This window comes from Oreochromis niloticus, linkage group LG17, assembly GCF_001858045.2.
Source record: "Oreochromis niloticus isolate F11D_XX linkage group LG17, O_niloticus_UMD_NMBU, whole genome shotgun sequence".
NCBI classification, from domain to species: Eukaryota; Metazoa; Chordata; class Actinopteri; order Cichliformes; family Cichlidae; genus Oreochromis; species Oreochromis niloticus.
In genome coordinates, this window is record NC_031981.2 from 1,119,683 (window position 1) to 1,138,989 (window position 19,307).

At 45.1% G+C, this 19,307-nt stretch overlaps 1 protein-coding gene across 5 annotated transcripts in view; it reads right to left on the minus strand.

Moving 5' to 3' along the window:
- Positions 1-19,307, minus strand: part of rabgap1l (RAB GTPase activating protein 1-like) — a 96,180-nt gene that overhangs the window by 5,725 nt on the left and 71,148 nt on the right. For 3 of the 5 annotated variants that reach the window (XM_019346801.2, XM_019346800.2, XM_019346802.2), the window contains 3 exons: positions 17,645-17,686; positions 12,755-12,883; positions 3,146-3,238 (listed from right to left, as the gene is read on the minus strand). In XM_019346801.2, coding sequence (XP_019202346.1) covers positions 3,146-3,238; positions 12,755-12,883; positions 17,645-17,686 — 264 coding nt within the window. Of the gene's footprint in view, positions 1-3,145; positions 3,239-7,246; positions 7,283-7,757; positions 8,332-12,754; positions 12,884-17,644; positions 17,687-19,307 lie in introns of those variants that run through there. The other 2 variants (XM_019346804.2, XM_019346805.2) reach the window with 2 other exon arrangements.

Below are 19,307 nucleotides of genomic sequence, written 5' to 3' on the forward strand. Positions count from 1 at the left end.
CCATCACCCAGGACCTCAAGTGGGAGCCCACCATCACCTCCGTCATAAAGAAGGCCCAGAGGATGTCCTTCCTGAGGCAGCTGAAGAAATTGAACCTGCCAACACGGACGATTGCAGTCATCGAGTCCATCCTCACCTCCTCCATCACCGTGTGGTACGCTGGAGCCGCTATCAGGGACAAACAGAGACTGCAGCGTGTTGTGCGCTCTGCTGAGAAGGTGATTGGCTGCAGACTCCCATCTCTGCAGGACCTGTACACCTCCAGGACACTGGGGCGTGCAGCTCGGATCACAGCTGACCCTTCTCACCCTGGACACAGTCTGTTTGACCTGCTCCGCTCAGGCAGGAGGCTCCGGTCCATTCGCACCAGAACCTCTCGCCATAAGAACAGTTTCTTCCCCTCTGCTGTTGGACTCATGAACAATAACCACATGACTGTTTGCACTACAAACACATGATGCTACACTGTGTTCACTGCATCATTCTATTTTTGCACTGATCCCCACCTGCACTCATGTATATATCTACTTAGCACGTTTAATTTTTATTTTTATGTTTATTTAAGCGTTGTTTGACAGTATGTTTTGCACAGAAGAGCGGCGTGTACGTGTGGGCGAGTACGTATGGAGGAGATCAGATAAATATGGAGGAGCGAGGTTATGAAGTGCTTTGACAGTAAGAAGCAGGAGGTGAACTGGAAGCTAACGGAGCTGTTTAAGAACAGGTTCAGTCGATTTAATTCCTGCTTTTTGAAATAACTGCAGTTTAAGGAGAGACTCATGAGGCAGACCACAGAGAAGTACAGTAATCTAAACGAGATGTGACAAGAGCATCGACAAGTACAGCGGTACTGTTTGGAGTGAGCGAAGGACGAAGGCGGTTAATATTACGAACATGAAAATATTTATATGTGCTGTGAAGGAAAGAGAGCTGTCCAGGATGAGACCACGACTCTTACCTGAGGGGAAGGTGTGACATGGTGTCGATGGATAATCAAAGCATTTCTTTACATGTAGAAAAACAGACGTAGGGTTGAAAAAAGCAGGTCTTATATATGACGATCTCTGAGTTGTGATTTGATGCTGTATAAATGAAATGAAACTGGATTGGCTGACAGACATCCCTGCTGTACAGTCTGTGAGGTTCATCCAGACTTAGTGTTAATATAATCATCACATGACCACAGTTTAACTCCACCAAAAGGGGTTATTGTGACATTACAGTTATAGGCGGCCGTGTCAGGCTCAAGTCCTCACTGCAGACCATTAGCTGAGTCTCATGACTGCTGCCTGCCTTTAAACAGGCTCACATGACGACCATGAATGGGACAAAACTGTTGTGATGGTTGTGAGCAGTCATCTGACCTGATATCCCGTCACTTTTCTCCTGCCTGCGTCTCCGTACGCTATGATATGAAAACAAATGGTTCATCTGAAAGCTCTGAAAAGCTTATCTGTTATTTACAAACGGCAGCAGGAACTTCAAAGACAAAGAGGAAAAAACATGTTTGATTGTTGTGAGATCAGCTGTGTTACCCACACACGTGTCATCATTTAGAACGATGACACATCTGATGGTTTACAACAAGACCGTGAACTACTTTAGTCAGCGTGGTGTAAAGTACACAAACACATAAAGGAAGTCACAGTCAGAGATTCAGGACTCGGCATTTTAAAACGACACATCATAAATATAAATGAAATGATAGTTTTTGGGGCAGAAGCTTACCGAGCGTTTTCAAATCGAGCCTCCAGTCGCACGCTTTAACACATGATCCTGACACGAGCTTCCCTTCTCTGCTTGACGCTGCCCAGCCCGACTCTCCCCTCCCTCCCTTACATTTATCTGCTTTTAGTAATAATTCAGTTTGTGTTGCAGATAAAAAAAGTACATCTGCTTGGACACAAAAGAAGCCAGTACACACTTAAACTGGGGTCTGAAGCCTTATAGAAACATTGTTACATTAGCAACAAAATAACTACATAGAAATAATTACATTTTACGAGCAGCAACACTTGTGTGTTTTTTGTGTTGTTGTTGTGGAGGAGAACGTCTTTGTGCTGTTTACAGAGACGCTGCCGCTGCTTCAGCAGCTTATCTGTGATAAACTCTTCCTTCCTCTAAAAGCAGCAGCTTACACACCAACGTGGCACTTTTGCCTTTAACAAGCAGATTCAGATGTAATTTGGGTTTTTGGGGGGGATGAAGCTGTCATGGTTGTTTGTGTCTTGTGATTAGATCAAATGCTGCTTCCATAATTTTACTTGGAAATTTAAAGGAGCAGCTTCAGACGGCCACCTCACTGTTCAGGCGCTGCAGGAAAGTCACATTTACTTTGTTCTCAGTGACAGTGCTGCACTCGTCTCCCTCCCATCATTGTCTTTAATTATTTTAGTGTTAATAGCATTTATCATATACCGCGCACATTTATGTATTCCATTTTACTGACTAGAGAAATACTGCCTGATGTGCTTAACTGAGCAAAGGCAGGTTTACTACTACGAGCCACTTGTGCATCTAGGTTTGGGCCTAATTGTGGGTAGAAACATGAAACCAAGTGGAGGTAATTCTTCATTGTCACATGACGCTTACATGAAACATCCACTCTTTACTCTGGCGCTCGCCTTACTTTCTGAGTCATACAGTAACACTGTCCTGTTCAAGCAGCTGGACGGTCTCTTTGTGAGCTTCCAAAAATAAAACTTGTCAGAATCATTAAATATCTGCCTCACACAGTTTGTTTTACCTCAGGAAGAACAGAGAAAGATAAACTCAGTGGATACAAACCTTTGCAACCACAACAACCCAGCAGCTCAGCCCAAAAATACATTTTTATTAATAGCAGGGTCGATGATGAAGAAAGTCAGCGCAGCGAGAAAAGTCGCATTTCACGTCAAAACAGTTTTAAAAACAGATCAAACAGCGATGTGCCCATTTCTAATCTTGGAATCACGGCTAATTTTATCTATAAAAGCAGCTCCTTCATCAGAAACGTAAAGAGCCGAGTGCTGAGCACTTTAGCTCGGGGAGGCTGCTTTCATGCAACGTGATTGTGTAACAAAGAGGGAGATTTACATTCCACACCTGGCGGGATAAATACAAAAAAGCAAATCGAGGTGAATCTTATCTATACGTGCGTGCGTACCTGGTATCGTTCGATGGGGTCTTCTTGTTGCAGCTGGCTCTCTCTCAGAGTCTGATATTCCTTCTCAAACTTCTTCAGCTTTTTGGTCGGGACCTGAAAACAACAGCAAAGTTAATTAAATCATCATTTTACTGTTGACTTTGTTTACTTGGCCTGATAAAAATCTCAGCCCATCCCAGTTGTTTGTGAGCTGGGGGGAGGGGGGTGGGGACGCGTGGGAATAGGGAATTGGATAAAACAGTCAGTAGCTCTCAGCTCTTGCATCATCTTCCTGAGTCGGCGGGAACCATCAGCTACTTCTCTCTGCACCAACGCTGCTTTCATGCCTTCGTTCCATGACAGGAATAAGCAGCAGGGGTCAAAGGTCAGAGTCAGGTGTCATGTTGAGAATCAAACCAACGGGGCTTCATGAAATAACATCCATGTGATGTGTCACGGGACATCACCCCAAAGCGATCAAACTCCGAACATCGCTGCCGAGCTGGTGCGGTGTTGTGGCTTGTGTTGCACAGTTTCTACTCGCTATTGCTCCATCTGCCTTTATCAGTGTTAATATCTGCTGCACATCTGCGTGTTGTTCTGCTACTTTCCAATGAGATATCATTAGAAAACAGGAAAAAGAAACCAAACACCCACACCCACGTTCACAAGCTTTACAATGTACTGTTATAAATCAGCAAGTCGTAACCGTGGATCAGAAACGTCCAGTTCACACTGCACGCTGCACGCTGCACGCTGCGTGACAGACACGTTACGGGGGAACTGTGCTGTCGGTGCATGTGCTCAGGGCTCACTATGTGAAATCATTTCAGCAGTTTTGTTCTGCAAAACCAGTCACAGCAACTTGTAAAAAGCACCAAATCCATCATGAAATGATTTAGATTCATTATCAGACTGAAGGTTTTAACAGACTCGACCGGCGATCAGTGAAGCTTGAACTTTCCCATTCTGCTTGGAAAATGTCAGGAAGCATTACCAAAGTCCTCGACACCAAGAGACGGCCAAACACCAGAGCTTTACTCGCATATTTCACTACATTAGGTGTGTGTGTGTTTCTGGTTTAGGTGGGTGGTAACGTTATCTCCCCTGTGTGAAAACAGCGTTGCCATAGCGCCAACTACCAGGGCTGGGGATTCCAGGTCGGTCACAGTCACATGACCCCCTCCTCTGAGACTGTAGTAGTATGTGCATCCTCCACTGCTGCCTGTTTCACACACTATGTTACACTGAAGGGGAATGAATGAAGCTAGCAGCGCTCACAGCCTCACCGGAGTAATAGTGCGAACAACAGAAACACAGAAAGATAAAAGACTTCCTTATTTGGAAGGAAAGTATTTGTACTGGAGGACGTTGTTCAGTACAGGGAGTACAAAAGCTATCTGAAGTACTCATGAGAATGCACTGTACATTTAAGATTGGATATTAGAAATGATAATATAGATAAAAAGAAAGCACCTCAGCATCCAGGAGTATTCTCGCTTAGCTTCAATACTGCAAAATGTTTCTCCAGTAATACTGAAGCTGGTGTACAAGCATTAAGAAGGAGCTCAGTGTTTGAACTATACAGCAATGTAAGTGCCCACGTCACAGGTTACATCCTGGAAAATGAGCCAACACAGCGCAGCAGTATATTAGCTTAAAACAAGGATAAAAATCACGCTGCACATTTCCATTATGATTAAAAGCCAGAGGAGGGACTGACTAGTTATTAAGACCGCCCACCTGGGCAGTCATTACCTGTCCTTGTCAATGACCTGCGAGTTAAACCTCGACTTTACGACTCAGGCATCGCTACGGCGAACGTCACGCTGTTATCTACTGGACACTCAATTCCCGAGCAGATAACAGCTCTCAGACTCGTTTTGTCGTTATCTGTGTGGGAAGAAGGAGCAGCCTGGTCTCTGCCGGCTGGTTAATAATCGCTTTATTGTAACAAAACAATGCAGACAAATTGAATGTGGTGTTCTCCTGCAGGGCTGCCAGATTCATTTCAACTACAGATTCACTGCGTGGTGTTTTGGACCAAGCTGTCCAGTGTTTCTCACTATGGAGTTTGACCCTGTGGGTCTGTGTGCGTCAGGTGAGTGAGCAACGATGAGCTGCTGCAGGTGCATTTTTAACCAGCTGATGCTTCAGTCCAGCAGCAGCAGCAGCGCTGGATTAAGAGGTTTCTCTTGGTCAGCTCCTCGGACGCCAAGTTTAAAACAATATTTAAAAAGAGCCAGCTTCCATCTCAGCTGATTTATACGTAAACCTGATACGAAGCAGCCATAAATTATTGTACAAACACAATCTGAATATGTGCGAAAGAGAGAGCGAGGGTTTCAGCGAGGGCGAGGGAATGACTCATGCTTCCTGAGGTTTGCTGTTTTAAATAAACCCCCCTCTCTGCTGTGTCGTATTCACTTTCCTTTATTGTCTCATTTCATCCATTCAGGCGTTCTTATAACGTAATCTAACCAGTAACAAGCTGCACACACTCCAGGCTTCCTGCGTGCGATGGCGCCACACAGATTTCTGCAGGATAACTGAAGTTAGAAGTAAACGGGCGCATTTATTCAGTCTTTACTGCAGTTTCTGCGCGGCTGCTCATGTAACTCTGCTGCATTTCCCTTTACTCTCCTCATCTCACAGCCAGCCAGCTTCACTGTTTGTTTCTTAACATTATCACTATGAGTCAGCCAAACTATCATTGAAGAAATGTGTCTTACGCTGCTGCTGTTATACACCCGCTGCCCTCAAACAACACCCGTAAAACACACAAACATTACAACACAACTGTGTAATGAAATGTGCAGGCTTTGTTAGAAGCAACAATCCAGTCCTGCTGTAGCTACAATCAAACAGCACCGCCGCCTCCATAACCTCCAGTTTTCCTCGAATTCGTTTTGACATCATAAAACGACGACATTCACGTATATGCTCCCAGCTGACTTTTTCCCGAGAATTTAAATCATATTTTCCTTCACAGTGAGCCAAAGTGTGTAAAATAACCCGTAAATCTTTCATCGTTCGCAGTATTTTAAGGTTCGCAGTATTAAAGGGAAGTGCTCTGCGTTTTACACTCCGTCATACACACGACCTTATCAGCAGGTCTGTGCATATTCTCTCGTTTGTCAGGTGATATGCATGTGTGTAGTTACGAGTCACGCCCTATATTATGTGTTGTGTGAAACGGGCCAAAAGAGACATTTCACTGGCTGGAAAGTCAAAAATGATAAAATAGTTTTCAGATGTAAAGAGCTCAACCACACGAGCGAGAGCGCAGGACGATCCGAGCGCTTTCTCAAAGATCACAGGGCCACAAAACACAATATGGTGGAGAAAAGTCGAGTGTCCGCAACTGCAATGTGTCGACTGCACAGAGACACGAGCGCTGACAAAGACGAGCTGCAGGGCTGAGACGATGAAAGGGCTCGGAGGACCACGTGGGCGGGACAAGCAGGACGAGACTGGTGTGTGTGGTGACACTGGGATGAAAATAACCTCCCCATCCTACCACCACACAGCAGTACAGCAAGGAGTAAACTGACCTGTATGCCAGACGATACTCCATTACACGTAACACAAGTACTCCATTACATGGTCAGCCAGGCCCTGGCCTCAGGCCCCCGTGACCCGACCTCATCCTCACGTCGGTTCAATTCTGCTCACATGTTTGTATAACAGCACTTTGGACTGACTGCGCTGATTAATAAAATAGATAAAGAAAACAATAAATGATTTGTAATTATTACTGTTTAATAACTGACTGCAGGCAGTACATGCTGGCATTTCCAGTAAAACATATATCCTGTTTTTTATATTTTAGGAATTTCAGGGGTGGATCTGTTTAGCAAGCTCGCATGAGCTGCATCACCTTGCTGAAGGCCACTTGAGTAACACACACTGTACCCACTGGACTCCATCAAACTGGGCTCCCTGGCACTGTAAATATCAGAGGGTCCACTCCGATCAAGGGAAAAGCAGAGATTCCTGCAGCAAAATGGTCCCAGGCCCACTTTTAGATTCCTGACCTGAATCGCTGCTGCAGAAAATGGAATTGGTCCCAAACCTCCAAGATCAGACTCAAAGAACGGAAGAAGGGTGAAGTCCACTTACAAGAAGGAGCAGCCGAGGAAATGAGGACGACACCAGCTGGACATTTGAGCCAAAGGAAAAAAAAAAATAGGGCACGTAATTCAATTAAGCGCGTGACGGAAACACACACGTCTCATTGATTCCAAATTAAGATCAGTAATTGAAACAAAGTGACTGTCACGAAGCAGCAGTGACTGACAAACCTCAAATATCTGACACACTTTCAGAGGGAAAGGAACAAACACCCACACGCTCACACACGTGTTTACACCGTTTAACATACGGAAAGAAAAATGCATTTTCAGTAATACCGGCATTTTCCACCTCTGTGCATGACGCAGGACGCTTAACGGTTAAAAAAATAAAATACAGATAAGAAAGCGACAACAGATTAGAAAAGAAAAGCAGCTACAGCAGCAGGTGAATTCAAATGTTCCTGTTCTAAACACTGCAGTAACTAAGAGTCATTGGAAACATGAGGCCAAACTGTTGTAGATTTTTAAAAAACTGCAAGACATCAGAACAGACCTACCACTGGTCTGGGAGCTCGGCGAGGTCTGGAATGGGCAACCAAGCACGCCAAGGTGTCCTCCTCACCCGGTCGGTCGACTACGTGAGCATCGTACGCCACCATGATAGACACCTCCTGCATCATCTTGACTCCCGCTTGCTCCCGGCAGCAAGGAGGAGGAAAAGCGGGAGAGTGCAGCCGACAGGTTTTGTTCCTGGCAGTGAGCGGAGGAGGCGAGCGGCTGCCTTCGAGTCCCTCAGGAGCCGAGCCCCGCCCAGTGAGAGGAGGAGAGGTGGGGGCAGCGAGAGAGCAGTACAACACACCTGTTTGTTTCTCTCTGTAACGCTAGAAGTGTGTGACAGAGGACGATGAGTTTGCTTTTTCTTCCCTTCCACTGAGTGAGTACTTCCCTGTTGCTGCTGCCTCGCTTCTCTCATTTGTGCCTCTCTCGCTATCGCTCCCTGTCCTGATCTATCTCCAGCTCTTTTCAGGCTGCAGATTTCTGTCTTCTGTTTCCTGCAGCTGGTAACAAAAATACAGATAAAGGCTCGTTCACACATCTGCACTGTTTACGTGAGAGGTTAGGGGACATAGGAAGGAAGTTGTCAGATCAACCACAGTGACATGACGTTCTCTGTTGCACATCGCTCCAACAGCACAACCCAGGAAGTGAAGTGACAGCAAATACAGAGCTGTCCTGGAAGACGCCCGAACACTCTTAATATTCTCTGAAAGGACCCAGAGCTGAAATCTACACGTGAAACCCACATATGCATGAACAAGCTCCTGCTTTCCTTTTTCTTTAAGCGTCTTTGGAGCTTCAGAGTCAACAGTTTTCCCTTCTGTTATTCTCTCAGTCTTATCCACTCAATGTGATGCAATAGCCAGAGCTAAACTGTAGGGTTATAGTTTGTAGTATACTTTTTACTTTTACTGAACAACACTAATTTAAATCCTGGTGTCAAATTACTCTTTTAAAAGTCAACAAAGTTAAAGTTTAAGTAAAATGAAGTAGTTAAAAGTTAATATTTACTAGCTAACCAGCCAGGAGTTGGTCTAACAGAGTCTACAGACCGGTCTGCTGTGATTGGCTGGTCTTCACTCAAACTGAATAAGTAACCGACACCAAGGCACAGAGAATGAGACCGGACAGAGCTGACCAATGGGAACCAAGAATACTGCTGACCGATGGGCTTGGCTGGCCCAGTGACTGGACTGCTGTGGTGCAGATGTTTCCATTTTCCAGAGGAAACTGTCCCGAGTCTGTTTGATTAGATAAGCAGCGGTCCCCAACCGCTGGGCCACGGACCGATACTGGTCCGTGAGTCGTTTGGTACCGGGCCGCGAGAGTTGAAGCTCGGGTGTGAAATTTATGATTTTCAGGGTTTTTAATCGGTTTTTATTGTTAACTCAGTTTCCCTGGGTCTTTTCCCGTGTGTTATGAATAAATCATCTTTTTCTGGTACTTTTTTTATTTTGTTGTATTTATCTGCGACACCTTAAAGGCCTGGAAAATACTGTCGGACATAAACCGGTCCGTGGGGCAATAAAGGTTGGGGACCGCTGAACTCGAGCTCTGCTGCATTAAGAACTACATTAAGCTCCACACTGCAGTGAAACGTCACAATAACTGTGACGTTCTCCTCAGACATGGTCACAAGCTGGTCAGCAGCGAGTCTGCAGCCACACGCTGCACAGTAACGAGGCAGGTTATGTAGGCAAAGTTAGTCTTTGTGATCTACCCAGGAGTTTAAAACCTCACAGTCTGGAGTGTTTGTCTTTGCACAGTAACTCGTTTTCAGGCCAGTCCTTGTAGCTGATCATTATCAGAGGAACATGTTTTTCTTTGCTAAATGACTCAACACTGGCCTATGAGTTATTCAAGCACAGTCATGCTTTGGGGCTGCATTTCAGCCACAGTGGAAAGCTCCCAGTCATGGATGGGCCTCCCCACACATCAGCATTACTGAAACAGTGTGGGATCGTCCTGACAGAGAACAGAACAAAACGGCGCCCGGCATCCAAAGAAGAGCTCTGACTGTCCTTCACTGAGCCTGGAGAACGTTTCTGTGCTACAGGATTCAAATACTAAACACTGACCTTCAGGTGCACACGCTCCAGTGAACTGCTACACCCATTTACTATTAACCGAGCCAAACCTGAGGGCGCGACGGACGGCTCGAGCTCTTTTCCCCAAACCCCTTCAATATGGTTATAATGTAATAATAATGTAATAACTCAAAGCCTTCACCCAGCCTCTCTTTGACACTGTGTTTGTGTAAAAGGGTAGAATCACTTATAGAGACCCAGCACAGCCTTCTCCTCTCTTCCTCTCAGTTCGTTAAAGTTTTGCTTTCTTAATAACTCCAGCTGCGCTCCGATGAACGTTTAAGAAGGCTAGAAATTCAAATTCCTGATCCCCACAAAGGCTGAGCCAGCCTACGACCCGTTGTGTTCATCAAGTGAATTCCAGTGAATTCTTTCCCCGTTTTAAGCAGCTTATAGAATTTGGTTGATCCGATTTAAACGTCGGCAGAGAATATGAAAGGGGGGGGGGTTTAAGAGAAAGAAGAGCTGGGGGGCCGTTCTGCCCATTAGCTAAAGCGGTGCTAGCATGTGTTCCACACAAAGATGGCTCCTGGGTCCAACGACCTTTAATATACAAATCCAATGGTTTAACTTCTTATGAGTGGAAAATCAGATATGTTCACAGTGGCTGCTTTCTGCTCTCAACTTTGATCTCGCCTGTTAAAAATATGACTAACAGACAGTCACAGTCATCATCAGTGAGTGTGTGGGACGGCCGAGAGCGTAACAAGTCCATAGATTAGTGGAAGGTTTTGTGACACGAGTGCCATAACCAAACGTGGCCTGGCATGCCCGGTTACAAGATTTCATGTGACGTTGTGTAACGTGACATATTCAAGCTTATGTAACATGTGACCTGTGGGTCAGCTGGTGTGAGTGGGCAGTCAGACAAAAAGCAAGACTCCTTTCTCCTCTTACTGTTTTCTTTGAGGCCCTTTCTGTGTTAATCTGCTCACACCTCTGTCCACGGGGAGGAAATCTATTTTACAAGTTAAAAAAGAAAAGGTTTAACAATACGAGTGTGAAAAGAAGAGCTGAGAAAAGTCTCTCAGCTATGACGTTTATATCACAGATTATGGATTCAAATGTGTAAAGTCACTACTTTCATCCAAGGAGGAGTTTTGGTTCCTCACCTCTCCCAAAAAGCTTTAAATCCCTGAATTCTCCATTTCCATCTCCAGTCTCAACTGTGAGGCCAAAATGAACAACTTAACATGTTCTTCAGGTCATTTGAAGTAAGTCTCATGATAACGAGTCAGTGACCCTAACATTCCACATTCAGCACAAACCTCGTTCGATCGCGGCGGTACTTTCATTCATCCGATGAGCCACTCTGCATGTTTCTGATTGGCTAAGACGGCAAGAAGACGACCACAGTTTGTGTTTTTGTTTGAGCAAAGTTCCAAAAAAAGAAACTCTGTGCTCAGCTCGTACGGTTTCTCTCAAAGGAGAGAGAGAAGAAGAGCGGGAAAACCAAATACGCCAACGCAAGAAGACCGAGAAACAACGGGGGAGCGAGAGAACGGCGAGGAACCATAAAGGAATGAGCAGAACGAGGCGCAAAGTGTTTCTGCTCGTCATCCTTCCAGACAGAAGAACACACACACACACACACACACACACACACACACACACACACACGTTCTTTGACGATAATTCATCTTCCTCGTCACGTGTCAGGAACACAGAATCAGGGTTCAGTGAATCAGGACACTGATGGGAACCACACACTTTGTCAAAGTCACCGTTTCACAGCCTTCCTGTGACGCCTGTTGAACGGTGCACTGCACACCACAGAACACCGTCTATGCTGTTTAGTTGTTCAAACTTTACACCAGTTTTGAAGTAAACAGGTTGTGTGTGTGCACAGAACCAAAATACTACTAAAGTCACCACTACAGAGGAATACTGAGCCGCAATACAGGATATCCTGTATGACGAAAAACACAGAAGCACACGAGAATCATAAGAGAACAGCATCCTATCAACGTGGCCTCCAGCCGACTCGCTCGGGATAAGAAAATGTTAAATATTACAGCACGTATCGCTGAGACGCCGGGGAGAGGACGGTGGATGATTATCTCTTCCATCTTTTTTCTCCTTCCTGCCTCTGTCGTAACACACACCGCTGACACAAATACACACAGTATCGCACACGCCGTGTACCGTGAACTCGGCAAATTCCCTGAATGCCAGCGGCCGCTTTAAGGTCAGTAGGAGGATCGTAACGGCATCAGGAAGTATTTTAGGGAAAACACGGCCTGGACTGCCATCCATAGAAACTGTGTTGTAGGTGATGGATTCACAGAGCAGAGGAAAACAAATGCACAATAAAGACTTTTACAGAAGACTAAAGAAGCAAAGATAATAAAGCATATGGTACAGAATCTACACCCGCTTCCCTTTCCTCTCTGGCCTGGTGCTCCACAGATACTTCCACCTACTGCACATCACTAAATTAGAGCGTTCTCACTGACAGCAGGGCTCAGTTCCTTCCTGCTTCACAGTGAGTGATGCTTTTTACATTTCAGGATGGCTTTTAATACCCGGAATGAGACAACGTAATCACTAATATTCCTTAAAGTACAGCATTTAGTCACAGCTCACCTCTGCAGAGCGTGTTGCACGTGAAACAGGAGTAACCCTGCTGTGGCACCGACAGACAGAATCGCAGCCAGCACATGAATAAACAGCTCAGCGAGTGCGATGAACCACTGCAGGCTACCTGAGAGAGAGTGCACCGTGTACAAACCACAGGTGCTACTGTGGTCCAGACTACTACAGACTACAACCACATACAGAAGCCAAAACTGCACCTCTGACTCATCTGGTTCAGTGGATACAAGATTTACAAGAATACCCTTGCATTATGTGCAAAGGTCTTGTGTGTTTGTACATACTTGCACAACTATTCCAAGCTCCTCTCTTACCTTGATGTTGCAGGCCTGCTCCATAAGCCTTCGGGCGTTCTCTGCAGCTCTGTATCGTTTGGGGAGCTGGACTCTGAAAAACTTGAGAGCCCCCTCGAAGTCTGCCTGCAACAGGTCCTCTTTAGACGTCTGGGAGATGAGGAGGAGTGGGAGGAGAGAGGAGAACAACAAGGGATAATCAATGAGACACACAAACGTCTTAATGAGAGTTTTATACTCACAAAGACTAAGAACACGTGATAATACAGAGACGACTGTCTGTAGTTACACACTGTAAGCATTCCCGTGTGTGTTATAGCTCTTATTGTAAAACAATAGTTACACTGTAGTCTTCTAAAATGATATTTCCTGTGCAGCCAGTTACTTTAATTCATCTCTAAGCAAAGGCTGAGAGCTCTAGCTCACAGTTCATCGTAGTCCTGCTTTGCTAATCCCGTGCTGCTCTCCTCCTTCAGCACAGGAACATGAACCACCATGTTTAAGCAGCAGCATGAGAATCATTTGTAACTCCCATATTTAAACCCTTCACCCCGTGAAACCCTATTAGGAATAACCACTGAAGCTCTTTTCTGTCATTTTTCAAGTCTCTGATGAGACGAGAGGTAACACGTCCTGACGAAACTCAAAGTCAGCGGCTTTCTTTTCCAGCTCCCACTCTAATGGTCGTCAAACCACGTGTTTATTGACACATACCGAGGTGTCGAATATCATCTTTATGGGGGAAAAGAGATCACAGAGAATTTAATAACAACAATACCGCCATCCTGTGGTGTAAAGATGCAAAGACACCAGGATGTGTCGAGTGTGTGCTTTGAGAGCGACCAAACAGCGTTTTCCTTGTAAGATTATTTTTTTGTTCCATTTCTGCAGATGGAATAAATGTGGAGGTGATATCAGGCAGGAAACAAACAGCACGTGCTGTAAAGAACATTTCAAGCAGTCAGCGGCATGTATGCAATGTGACCTGCAGGGAGTAGAATATGCAAGCTACACTTTCAATTTCAGCTGTCTTTAAAGGTCAAAGGTCAAGGCATAACGGCGACTGATACAACTACTAAATTGATAAACTGAGACTGCATTTTAAAGGCACGCGTTCCCAGTTTTCCCCACAAACTCTTCCCCCATTAAAAACACTCTGGTCTAACTGGTCTAACAGTCAACCATCACTCGATCCCTGCATCTCTCTCTCACCGCCAGCAGCCTGGGGACGAAGAGCCGGTGTCCCATCCCAAGAAGGTCCATGACCCTGCAGAAAGAGTCTGCTGAGGCCTGACTGCCGTGGGCCCTCTCCTCAGTCTTTCTCTCTCCATCTTCCACTGCTTTGCAAACTGCTGGAAGGGGCAAATGCGGGGTCAGGACTGGTACAGGAGGAGGAGAGGGCGGTGGGGAGTGTGGAGGAGATGGAGGTGGGGTGGGACAGGGTGAGGGTGAGGGGTGGTCCCGCTCCGGGGCCAGGATGGAAGATGACTCCAGCGTGTCGTCTAGATGCCCAGGAGTTTCCTGTGTTGTTGGAGTAGACGAGGAGGGGCGTGGGAACCTCTGTTCTCAGCTCAGTGTCAAAAGCCAAAAAGTGTTGAGGTTCTGATGAATGAGGAGAGAGCAGCTGCTATTTGCACGGCGTGACAGCCTGGCGCTCAGAAGGACAGGTGGAAACGAATCGAAGACGAGCCCAATGAAACGCAGCAACTCGGCAGCCGGCGCTTCGACGTCTAGGACACGTGACGTTCAGATCGATCCAGTTCATCCGGGCAACGCAGACTATCAACACGTGGACAAGACGTTGGCGGAGGCCGCTCAGCTTGTACCACTGTCAGAGGCCGGCGCCGGCCCCCCGGTGCGACACAATCACAGTCAGGAAACGATGTGTTGGCGCTGCTTTCCACATAATGCTGAATAATAATCTTCCGGCTACCTGCCAGACTTGCTTTGAAACCCAGTCACATGACCCACTCTCATCTTCTTCCCTTGGCAAACTCCCCCTAACCAATTCCAATCCAGCGTACTGTTGCCTGGCAACAGAGCTGCTCAACACGTGGGGTGCTTCTCCGGCAAACAGCAGCACTGGATAAGAACGCCACCTTTTTTTATTTTTCCTTCGTTGACTTCAAAGACGCTGAGAAAATCCGGCTCAGGCTGCACAGCGGCGTGGCCTTAATGCTCGAGGCTCAGCGCGCGAGCGATGACACATCAAAGCATCGATACGTTTGTACCCACTTTGCAAATGGAGCTTCCCCGAGGTCTGATTTCTCTGAAATGACAGTGAAATAAACAGCACTGATCTTTTTTGCGTGCTCTCCACGCCTGGACAGGCGGTCCCAGCAAAAAGCAGAAAAGGACGAGATGTGGTCCGTTTGGAACGTGGCGCGTTTGCGCCTGCAGGAGACGATGCGCTGCGTGTTTGAGTTAGAGTATGGCTGAGCGGATGCTGAACTCACTGACTCACACGCAAGCCAGTGATGCGTGAAAACCAAGATGGAAAAATGGAACAGAACAGAAAGTGTGTGACGACAGCCTCCTTCAGTCTTTGCTCTTCACGGGTGTAAGACATTCAGTTCTGCACAAATCCACTCCACAGTAAGCAGCAGCCTAGTTCACAGCTCGAGCCTGGACTCAGCAGATTTCTATCAGCAGGAGCAGCCGTGCATCCGGTCTGTATTTGTCAGTAGATTTTTGAGCTCAGGAGCCGCCTCCTTTAGGTAGAAAGTCCCTTTTCGTTCCCCTGAACTGCACAGACTCACTGAACGAGGGTACGAGTGGGTGTTGGATCTGCAGGAGTCTCTGCCCTGGCCAGTAGCTGGGACCAGGCAATGCAACGAAGCCACGCCACAGTGTTTCCAACCCTCAACCTCTCTCTCTCTCTCTGTACTTGTGATGCTAGGAGCTAATGGTTATCAGTAGCAGGGGCGGCTCCATTGCAGAGGTCTGGCTGGTGGACAGAGGTAGCATGTTGGACAAATACATATCCAACCAAGAGAGAAAAGGAGGAGGTGGAGGTAGAGGAGCAGGAGGTAAAGAAGAAAGGGAACGAGGAAGTGAGTGAAAGTAAAGGCTCCGAGCAGGCATCCACGGCAGGAGAGGATAAAGAGCAAAAAGACCAAAACATAAAATCACAGACACACACAGCTTTTCTCCTTCAGGTCCAGATCGCTAACGTTATCTCTTATGCTCCTGCTGTGATGTGGATGTGGCGACTAAGCCGGAGAGGGAGGGAGGTGAACACAGATGGAGGGAGGGGTGATGAGAGCGAGGAAGAGTGCAGGATGGATGGAGGGAGGAGGAGGGAGCCTCTGGGGAGAATGCCGTCATGCCCGGCCAATTAGAAACAGGCAGTGGAAGCCCCTTCCACACTCCTCCCTCCTCGTTTGTTCTCCATTTCCGACCATCGTATCCACCGCATCTTTCTCTCTCCAACACAGAATAAATGATGGCCAACACACAGGGGAGGAAGGCTTTTTAGAAACCAGCCATCCTTAATTTTAACCAGAGACAAAAATAAAAGCACAGTCATTGCCTCATTAGTATCTAAAAGCACAACCTGTTCTTATTACTGTTATCATAATCATTGTTATTATTATTGTTATTCAACTATATGAGTGTAATTTATTTATTTTATTTATTCTTGTATTTGCAAAAATGCAGATATTTTAAATGCAGGCCTTATTCATTTGTGTTGACTGATCGATAATAAACACGAATAATTAATCAGTAAAAGTAAAATATTGATCAAGACATTAGAAGTTCAAACGCAGCCATGAAGTTTCTTCTGGGATCACAGGAAAGGTAAAGAAAAGAGAAACTTTCCTGGTTGCTCCATCATTTTAATGACACGTTTGTGTAAAATTCAACCCTTTCACACTCCGGGTGTGTCTATAAGAGAAAAGGAGGTGAGGCTGTTTATGCCAGGATTCATCTGTTTACCTGGTAACTGTCAGCCAGTGTAATTATGAGCCAGCTAACAGATGTGTTGTCACAAAATGAAATACTTGTAACAGCCAGACACAGACGTGCTCTATGACACAGTCATCACACCAAAACTATCCCACCACAAACACAGAAAATAACAACAACTAGTAATTCTTCACCCCTGTGCTTGGACAACAAAAACATGCAAACCATTTGGTATTTAAAAATGCAAAAATAAATAAATAAATAAAAGCCCAAAATTTTAACCAATTTAAAATCAACCAAACGTGTTATTAACTAGCATACTAGGTAATAATAATAATCCCTTAAATCAAAGACAAAACAGTTTCCTGGTCTGTATCTGGACAGTCTGTGACCCAGTCGTCTGGTTTCTGTGATTGAGAACGAAGTTGATTAAATATGTAACTTTTGTCTCCCCCTTCTGGCAGTAAGTGTGATTACACAAACCCTGTCGATCATGCTGTTGAAGAAAACCTGCAGCTTTTCTTCTCTCTTGTATTTTAAAATCTGGAATATCCTTAAAATTTTCACCCATGGGCTCCATGATACTCAAGCCTACTGAATCTCATCCCGTCTCTGGTAAACCAATGAATGAATGAATGGATCAAACCAATCGATCAGATAAAATACAAAACCATCAACAACCCATCTAAAACTCTGCTACATTTCAAATTACCACAAATTGTTCAGCTCAGTGTGGTTTTCCTCCACTGTCAAATCTGCAGCCTTTACTGTAAGGAGTCTATAACCATTTGCTTTCAATGGACAAACCACAAAGTGTATGCAACTAAACCAGCCTCCTCTCTTCCAGATGCAGTTTGTGATTTGACCACTAGGAGGGGACAGATGTAAACAAATGCCTCTTGGGTGCAATCCTGCCTGCATGTGCTTTGATTTGCACTTTGGGCTTACTATGTGTGCAGAGACTGATTTAAACACAGATGTACAAAGAAAGTGAGGACTAACCTTGAGCAGGGCGAGGGCTACATTGAAGATGATGTTCAGACCCTGAAAGAGAAGAATTGTTTGGTGAAAACAGAAACAACAGAAACACAACAGCTACATTCGTTTGCATGTGTAGTTTTTAAAAGCCACTTCAGCAATTTTAAACTTGACGCTGCACTTTGGAGTTGCAAAAATGAAAATCTGCAAACAGCCAACAGAGTCACATTTTTCGGAAACAATACTTCAATCTCGAGTTCTGCAAGAATCACTGCCACAGTAAACCAAAAAGAAACTGTTTGCTCCACTTCTCATCTTTTGCTCAGGTCAGGATAACCTCAGCTTCTTATTTTCTATTTTTCATACCCACACCTTTATTCACACCAGTATAAACACACAATGCACGATCACAGTGATGGATCCTCTGCACACATGCACAAGTATAGTGTAACTCTTCATCATAGCGACGTTGGACATGCAATTACAGGATCAAACGGAAACAAATATCTACTGTGTAACAAGCTTCTGCCGTTTTACTATTAAGGAGCGCCAGGAAAGAGTCCTTCCAACACAACTTTATAAATATTTTCACAGACGAGCAGATGTGTGAGCTGAACATGATTATTCCCATTACAGTAACAATGGTCTTTTACAATTAGCTTATCAGTATTTATTTAGCGATGCCACAGAGCACCTTTGAGTTCAGTTTAGCATAAAATTTGTAGGAAACACCTTTTTCATTTTATCGTCTGATGAGGACTCTACGAATGATTCTGCAGCACAAAGAAACCCAAATACATGCTTCACAGGGTAGAGCCAATCCAGAGGCGCAGAGTCCTGCTTAAAAACAAACACCACTTTGTTTTATATATAATGTGCATATTTTGATGCATTATTTCGACCCTTTCTTCATACAGTGCTTGTAATTTTGACCAAAAGAAAGAAAATGTAATGCGGATGCCAGCTCTGCATGGGAACACCCATCTCCTTGGTCTCCGTGACAACCAGTTCACATGGCAACACAGAGCTAAAAATATCTGAGCAGCTCTAAAAATATCTGAAGAAAGAGAAAAGAGGGGGAGCTCTGCCTCCACACACCTATCTTTGCAGGCCTCACGATGGCGCTAGAGTGCTGAGGCATGATCAAAGGCGTGTTTGGGAGGAGAGATTATCTCAAAGTGTGTGTTCAAGCAGGCCACGCTGTTGGGGAGAGGAGAGAAACATCCAGAGACGGGGAGATACTATGAGGGAATAAACTGGGGAGAGAAGATCTATCTATATCTAGAGAGAGATATAGATATAGAGCGAGGGGAATGATCAGCATACATTTCTAAGGAGACCATCAAGTAAAGACAGCAGCCGAGACAAAAAGAGTGATTAACAATGAGGGTCTGACAGTGATGAGGAACAATCACAAAGAAGAAGATTGTCAGAGTGAAACAAAAGAACAAAGAATTTGTCCTGCTTTAAAACAGCGACATATTTACAGGTTTACATACAAACAGAAAGAAAAAGAAAACAAGAAAATAAAGATAAAAAAACCACACCACCGAAAAGTTTAAGGAAATGACAAAGTGTGAGTCCAACAAACAAAATGGCAATACACGAAAAAAAAAAATTGGAAAAAGAAGAGAGGAGTGAGAAATGACGAAAAAGATGAGGGGGGGCATAATATCACAATGCTGCT